The sequence below is a fragment of the Vigna umbellata genome, chromosome 8, assembly GCF_029865625.1.
Source record: "Vigna umbellata cultivar VRB3 chromosome 8, Vumbellata_1.0, whole genome shotgun sequence".
In the NCBI taxonomy this organism is placed as follows: domain Eukaryota; kingdom Viridiplantae; phylum Streptophyta; class Magnoliopsida; order Fabales; family Fabaceae; genus Vigna; species Vigna umbellata.
The window spans coordinates 16,126,600-16,135,279 of record NC_142172.1 but is presented as its reverse complement, the minus strand read 5'-3'; the positions used below and the strand labels follow the sequence as shown (position 1 = coordinate 16,135,279).

Below are 8,680 nucleotides of genomic sequence, written 5' to 3'. Positions count from 1 at the left end.
CTAAATTAGTTATTATAATAATTAATTATTGTTGATCTCTAAAATTGATTTTTGTTTAATGATATTTTTTGTAGTGATTTAAATATGTATTTTAACTAGGTTTTGGTTAAAGAATGTTATTTCGACGAGTCAATAATGTGCAATAAATATGAATATTAGATCAGATTTCATACTTCTTTTAATGAAATTTTTAGTTTGGAGTTTTTTAAATAGTAATTAATTAGTTTTTTCAGGAGGATAACATTGTCTGCGTGGACGTTATGTCGTCTTGTACAGCTTTTTGGAACCGATTTCATTTCGTCCTTGGTCTCGTGCATACTAACTTTAATTTTTTTATTATTTTATTAAACTTATAAATTAGGTGGTTAAACTTGGAATCTGATATACTTGCATACTATTTACGTACAGAAATAAATTGAAAATTAAGCCAATGATAGGTAACAGTGACAACTTTTAAGCACACATATATATATATATATATATATATATATATATATATATATATATATATATATATATATATATATATATATATATATATATATATATATATATATATATAAACATCAAAGAATTAGAAGTTTTCATCACTAAGACTACACTATGTATCATTCTCCGCAGGAGTTGAACGGAGTTCATAACAGTGTGGCCAACGTTGGAGGCTCAGAAAACAACAGCTTCAACTTCCAACATCATGAGCAACATCTGTTTGATGTCCCCGTTTCATGTTTGAACTTCGATTCGCAAAATTTTCTGTGCCAGTCTTCTGGAGACCACTCGCCTCCACTGTTCGGAAGTGTTGTTGATTCCTTCTTATTCAGCCATGAAGACACGTTCTGTGAAACGTATAATGTTTACGAGCATTTCAGAAACGAGAAAAAGAACATCTTGGAGGGTGGTGCTTCTGCCCCGGTTAATGGGGTTCGTGCTTCGTGTTTATGATTGGTGTTTTGTTTTTGAGTGAGGTCTATGAATTTGATATTGGATTTTTGCTCTCTCAGGTTGAGGTTGTTTCTGCCACTTCTGGAAACTCAGCTTCTAGCATGGTTCCAACGAGGAAAAAAGGAATAAAATGGACCAAAGATTTGCATCAACAGTTCGTAGCAGCTGTTAACAATCTTGGTGGTGCTCAAAGTAAGTTAATTAAGTTCAAATTAGAGGACAAAATAGAATTATAGTCACTTGTGTTTTAAATTTCAGTTTGGTGGGATAAGTTTGAAGATATTTCAGTTTGATTTCTTCAAGTTTCTCAATTAGAACAAATTAATCCTTTTATTAGTGAAACATGACAAATTATGAAAAATTATCACATTAGAGAACAATGTCAAAGATATAAGGAGTTGCATTTAACTTTGTATAAAGTTTAAACTATGGAGAAGAGAAGCTACAAATAGTCATGAAAATTTTCGTTGTCTTTTTTTTTCTAACTTGCAGAAGCAACGCCCAAGGCAGTGCTAAAGATGATGAATTCAAAGTCCCTGACAATTTTTCATGTTAAAAGCCACTTGCAGGTTGCAATCTTTTCTTAACGAATTAGCTTTATGTTCTTGAATTCTATGTTACTTACTAGTGTAACATAATTGGCATTACTTGGGTGCAGAAATATCGATCCACTATGTACGTGAAGAACACTTCCAGAGGTATAAATTCTTGTTCAATATGTTCATGTATGTATAGCAGAAATGGATGCCTTGTTATGTCATGTAATTAACAGTTATGCTTTTAGTCATTATCTTGCTTATTATTGTCAAATATTACTTAAATAATAAAAAGAGTTTGAATTAATTGCATATATACTCTTCTATGGATTAAATCACCTCCCACTGTTGTCTTTCCAATGCAGAAGGGCACGAAGAAAGTCATGGCAGAGACATGGTGACTGAACTTCAGCAGAAAATGTAACGTAGTACCATGCAACAGTTATTAGGTTTATTCAATTATTAGGTTGTTTAGATTAACTAAAGTATAAAATCTCATATTCTAAAAATTCTTCTAATTTTTCATGTGCAGAAGTTAATTTTATTTTTGTTATTTCTCATTTTTCTAGCAGCTAAGAAGCTGGTCCAAATGTCTGATCTTTTTTCTCAAAATTACTTCCATATCACTTTATACAAATGTTTCTAAAACGTAATTGAATGTTTCTGGCAGATGTATGCAAATTGAGGAGTCAAGAAAACTGCAACTTGAGATTGGGAGGGGTATTCAAGAACAATTAGAGGTGCGTGAAAATTTTCATTTTCAGATTTTCAAAATTTGTGAATGTTAATTCTAAAAAGATAATCCCAAATCTACTCTTATCTTTTTACTTTTCTGGTTTTCAGCTGCAACGAAATCTGCAAATGCTAGTCCAAGAACAAAAGAAACAGGTCAACGATGCAAACAAAGTAAATTGAAGATCATCATTAAAGTTAATATCAGCATTTAAGGTTCTGAGATTTTGTATCTTTCACGACGTCACATGTTAAACTTAAATCACTTTTCTTTTCGGAAAAACTCTCCGATTTTTTGTCATGCCATCAACCTTAAAGTGTAATGTGTCAACATATTGAAGCAAAGGTGTTCTCGTGTGGGCTTCATTTTTACGATATTGTTAGCGTCATTCTCTGTGATATTCTTCGGTTTCTTTCACTTGTTATGCTATCATTGGTCCACATTCATTTAGAACTACGACATGATAAAGACCAAGAAATGAGAACCATTCTTGCAGGTGTCGACATTTTCTGTCATTGTCGTGTTGCATCTTTAGAATCATGTCGCCATCCTATAGTTATTATGTTTTCTATTTTACCTATAAAAAACATGTTTTGTTATATTCTTCTAAACTATTTCTTCAATAATTTTTACTTAGAGTAAAGAATTTAATATTTTCTATTTAGTAACGGTGAAAAAACAAAACTAATAAAAAGACCTTGATTAAGTTTTAACTATCTCGTAAATTTGATATTTTCAACTATGTATATATTTAAAAAAATTGTTTTATTAAATATTCAAACTTTGATATTATGATCTGTATCAAACTTTGAAAAGTACTAGGTCTTTAGACTACATGCAAATGTAACTATTATTAAACCAATTATTAAGAAATTTTATTGTATGTCTTAATCATTATTATAAGCATTTTTAACCTTTATAATCTTTTAAGATAATTAACATATTAACTTATCATTAAATTTAACTATCCATATTTAAGTTTGTTCAACAATTTCTTCCTAAACTTAATTTTTTTTTTGTCTTTCATTCCAATCATTCTTGCTATTCTCGAATAAAGTGGTTAACAATGGTTTCATGAACATATTTATAGCTTGTGCTCGACTTCTAACGTTTTCTAATTTCACATTTCCTTCTCTCCTTATTCTTAGATGAAATGAAACCGAAATCAATATGTTTGCTTCTCTCATATGTTCTTCGCCAATTTAATGGTTAACTTATTTCACAATCTTTTTTTCTTGTTTCATCTTTAGCTTGCTTAGAAGGTTTCTAAGTCAGAGTACATTACAAACACTCTGAGATGTTACAACGTATACTCGACTTCACAAGTTGACAACATTACAATGGCTGTTTTTTTGAAAGTCAGATGAATGTTGTGTTTTCTATAAAGAATACATATCCATACATGCTTTTGATCATCAAAATTTCTACACCAGTTATTGTCAGAGTAGCCAACTAGTCAATAATTATCTGTCCTCGTATACATTAGGCAAATGACAATGTTCCTCTCAGATACCTTAAAATTCTTTTTAGTGCATTCTAGTGAGTCTGCCTTGTCTCCTCCATATATCGACTTGTTATTCCAACACTTAGCATTAATTCTAGTTTTGTATTTGTAAGATACCTAAGACTTCCAATCAAACTTCGGTATTTGCTCACATAAACTTTGTCTCCATCTCCATACTTAGAAAGTTTTGCACCAGGTTCCATAGGGGTGGAAACTAGGTTGCAACTTGTCATCTTTAACTTTCTCAAAACCTCCTAAACATAGTTTTCTTGGGACATAAAGATGCCTTCCTCTCCCGAAACAACTTCAAACCAATCTCAAACTCCTTCTTCATCAGCTCTTTAAATTCTTCAACCAACTCAGCTTTGTTTCTCATAAAGATGAAATCACCAACATACAAGGGAATAAACATCACATCTCCTCCATTCTTTTTTATTTATAGAGCATGTTCATATGGATATTTCTCATACCTATTCTTCTTAAAATAAGTATCAATTATTTCATTCCATGCTCGAAGATCTTGCTTCAAGCCATAAAATGCTTTCTTCAATTTCAGCATTTTTTTCTCTTTTCCTCTACGCATGTATCAAGTGAAAAAATATTTTCTTCTCCATGACTTCATTTATAAATGTCGACTTCGCATCCATATGAAAGATTGTCCATTTGTGTTGAGCTGCTAAGGAAATTAACAACCAAATTGTTTCCATCCTTATGATTAAGGTGAATACATTGTCATAATATATTCCTTCCTTTTGCTTGTATGCTTTAACAACGAGTCAGGCTTTATATCGTTCAAACTCTCCTTCAGCATTTGTCTTCTTTTCATACACCACTTTATGCCAATAGGTCGAGGTCCCTTGGGCAATTTGGTCAATTTCCACGTGTGTTCGATTGCTCTGATCTCCTACACTACCTTTTCAAAGCTCAAGCCTTTCTGCCAAAAAACATACAACATGCGCTTTGTCAATGGAGTTATATATGTCTTGTAAATTTCGTGCTATGGGCTGTAGAGGTTCATCTTCTTCATCAAAAGTCTCATGATTTCTCTCAGCAGATGGTGTAACAATTTTTGAGCTTTTAGTTCCAATAGACTCCTCCTCTGCTTCGTTCCATTTCCATTTGCTCACATCATAAATTTTAACATCTCAATTCATAATAACTTTTTTTTTATTAGTTAACCCATATGTAGGCCTTAGTTTTTTCATCATACCCAATGAACATGTACTTCTTACTTTTGTCTTCAATTTTGGTCTGTTGAGTTTGAAGATGGCCATTAGCAATGTTGTCGAGCACTTTAAGATGAGATACTCTCGATTTCTTTCCACTCCAAACTTCTCATGATGTTTTCTCATTCAACTTAGCATGTGGACATCTATTTTGCACATAAATGATGCACTACACTACTTCTTCCCATAACTCTTTAATCATGTTCTTTCTTCTCAACATTGTTTGAACCATGTCAAGCATGGTTCAATTCTTCCTCTCCACAACTTTGTTTTGTTGGGTGAGTATGGTGTTGTAAAAAACGTACTTATCCCTTGCTCCTCACAATACTTCATTAGTTCAAATGAAACGAACTCACCTCCTCAACCAAACATAAATGATTTGATAAGCATGCCCGTCTCTTTCTCAACCATTACTTTGAACCTTTTTAATATTTTGAACACGTCGAATTTTTCCTTTAAGAAGTACACAAGTTTTTCTTGAGAAATCATCAATGAAGGAAACAAAGTATCTTTTCCCACTAAAAAGACTTAGGGGTAATCGGTTCATAAAGATCCATATGAATCAATTTGAATTGTTCCTTTGCTTACGTGATAGTCCTTAAAAACGAGGTCCTCGAATGTTTTTCGAACACATTCTTCACTAAATTATTCTTTCCAAACTCCTGAGTTTCTTAACCGACCTCCTTAGTCTATACCTTGTCATCGATCTTTACCTCGTCTTTGACCATGTCAATTTTGTTGTTCGGATTGCTCTTTACCTTTTTCATATCTTCATCTACCTTTACTACCATGACTTTTAGTGCTCTGAGTATAAGGTGTCTTCTTCTCCTTAATAGTTGCCTTTACTTGAAGTGCTTGATCGAGAGATTTCTTCTTCTTCTTCCTTCTCTGCTACTTATGTGCCTCAAGCAACCTGACAAGCTATTCAATCGAGAGTTTTGACAAGTCCTTAAACTCCTCAATTATGCATGTTATATTCTCAAAGTCGTCGATTAATGAACATTAAGATTTTCCCCACCACTCGACAGTGGGCATTATTTCTCCATTCCTTCCAAGCTGGTTCACCACAATCTAAACATTAAAGATGCACTCAACAACTCCTTTGGCCTCTTTCACCCTCACACTTTCAAGGTCATTCTTGAGAGTTTGAAGTTTAACCTACTTCACATGTGTGTGTGTGTAGGTGGGTGGATGAAGGGGTGGGTGTCCATGTGTACATGTGTTAGTGTGCGTGTTCGTGTGCATGTGTACGTGTTTCCATGTGTGTATGCGTGTGTGCACTTCTACAATCTTTACGTCACTCAAAGGTTTCATATGATATTAATGAATTCCATCTCGCATTAATCTGCACATCCTCACACAAGGTTTTAAAGATACAAAGGACAACTTGACAACATATGCACAAACTATTTGGATTTTAGAAATAAAACTATAATGTGTGTAGAACTTCAAAAATTTTGTTTTTACCTTCGCCTTCGAATTAAAGATTATTGAATAAAAAATACAATGCAAAAAAGAACTAACCTAATTGGATAACTATAGAAAAAATTATATATCAAATTAGTGAGAAAAGCCAAAGTTGTGAACAATCTAATATTCAAGAAGGTTACGAGAAAAACTGCTCTTACTAAAGATGTTTAAATCAAGATCTAACTCGTCAAAATAAAGAACTATGTGTTTAGGACCTAATGTTAAAATTTCAATTTGATCCTTACGAGAATCTTCATTTTATAAAGGGGACGTAGAGTGAAAACTACGTAGCGCCGAGCGATAGGAATTGGCGCTCAACACCACGAAGTTAGGGGGTTCCTTGTCAAAGTAATGCTCAACAGTAAAAATAATTGTCAGCACTCTGTCACGAGAATGCTCTAAGACTAGGATTTTTAACTGGCGCTTAATGGTACAAAGTCACCGCTCAACACTTTATCAACGACTTTTGTGAAATTAGATTTTCAATTATTGCACAATTGCTCAATTTTACACCCTGTATTATTTTCCTTCTCAAATCCATTTTAAAATGTTTTCTTAACTACATCAATTTGGCCAATTGTCCAAATAGAAACCTCTAATCTCATCAATAGCCCTAAAACACAACTCAAACATCTGCAATAAAAAATTTCCAACAACAAAACACAATCAAAACATTACATGCAACAACACAATCAACATTTCATGAACCAAACACTCATCACGCATCATAATTTCAAAAGTCACATAACAAATTTAACATACAAGCAACCAATGGGTAGAAATAAGAAGAAAATCAACATGAATTTTTGTGTGAATCCTAGTTCCGTTGTCATGTGAATGTTGGACAAATTTTTACTCTTTCTCCAATTGGCTCCAAAAAAAATGGAAAAGGAAAACCCCAACAAGTTCTACAAAATAAGATACAACTTGAATTAGTGATACAATCACTACGTTAAATTCACCCTCAAGAGGGAAACCTTGATAGCTTTAAAACTCACATACAGGAGAAAAAATAAGCTTCAAGAAATGAATAATTGACTCAAAAAAAAAGAAGGAAAATACTAACCTTTAAGGCAAACTAAGACAACATAATGGAAAAACTCTCCTTCACTTACAATTACCCCTAACCAAAAGAAAGATAAGGAATGAGAAACTAAAGAAGAAATGGATGACAATTTTTAAGACAAGACAAAACGTGAAAGTAATTTGGGTTTGCTAACTTTGTTTAATAAAAAAGAAGAGGTTTTATGTTCATAAAAACATTTTCTTACAAATTGATATAATTTTCATAATCGATTTGTTGATACTCTTTATATTTTATAAAAATAATATATAATTCAACCTTATTTTCCCTAATTGTTTTGATTATTTAAATTTGTGTGGTTTTTTATATCATTATATTTAAATTTTAAACTAAAATGTTATTTGTAACCCTCTACAAATTAAATTATACTGTACAATAAAATAAACGTGGCAATTAGATAACACAAAACAATTCAATTATATCAAAACATTAATATTCAAAAAACTATAAATATCATAAGTGATATTATTCCTAAAAGATATTTAATCAATAGAATATTAACTCACATCTTTCCCGATGCTTATATTAAGTATTTTTTACCATAGATTAATATTAAATTTAATTTAAAACATAAATTACAAGCAAACTCAGAATCATGGATCATGGTAAATTCTTACAAACAAATTCAAAATGTCATATCAATTATTATTACATAATATCTTATTTATATGACTTAAAACATGATGTATATTGTTACTCTTGTCAACTGGATACGTTTATTAAATTAAAGAGGCTATTAAATAGCACTCAAATACATGAAACAGAACTTATACAAATGGCAATGGCTAAAGAATAAAAAGTGCCTAAAAATTAGGCATTATTATGCACTAACAGAATAAAATATCTCTTCATTCCCTCCCTTAAACTGATTTATAGTGTGTGTCAGTTTATTTCAGATAAATCAACCATTCCGATCTTCATCCTGAGTTTCTGAAAAGCTTCCAGTTTTAAAGTCTTGGTTATTATATCTGCAACTTGTTCCTTAGTTCCACAGTGCATCAACTCAATTTCTCCATCTTGCACCAGATCTCTTAAGAAATGAAAACGCACTCTAATATGCTTGCTCTTGCCATGAATTATTGTCACACATAATAGTGCTAGTGTCCTGAATATAAGTTAAGTTTCCCAACACTCTTTTCATCCACATTGCTTGACAAGCACTAGCAGCACAGCTACAAACTCTGC

General features: G+C 31.9%; 1 protein-coding gene across 1 annotated transcript; it reads left to right on the top strand.

The window, feature by feature from the left end:
- The first annotated feature begins 603 nt into the window (after nucleotides 1-603).
- Nucleotides 604-2,612, top strand: LOC124845568 (myb family transcription factor RLI1-like). The gene is made up of 7 exons (XM_047322686.2): nucleotides 604-921; nucleotides 1,002-1,134; nucleotides 1,435-1,511; nucleotides 1,601-1,640; nucleotides 1,844-1,898; nucleotides 2,149-2,218; nucleotides 2,322-2,612. Exons 1-7 carry the CDS (start codon nucleotides 604-606, stop codon nucleotides 2,391-2,393), a joined length of 765 nt encoding a protein of 254 aa, XP_047178642.2. The 3' UTR covers nucleotides 2,394-2,612.
- Nucleotides 2,613-8,680: the final 6,068 nt, after the last annotated feature.

Coding starts and splice junctions, on each gene's coding strand:
- LOC124845568 (XM_047322686.2), top strand. CDS start 604: ATGTATCATTCTCCGCAGGAGTTGAACGGAGTTCATAACAGTGTGGCC. Junction 1,135..1,434: donor CAATCTTGGTGGTGCTCAAA/GTAAGTTAATTA, acceptor TCTAACTTGCAG/AAGCAACGCCCAAGGCAGTG. Junction 2,219..2,321: donor GTATTCAAGAACAATTAGAG/GTGCGTGAAAAT, acceptor TCTGGTTTTCAG/CTGCAACGAAATCTGCAAAT.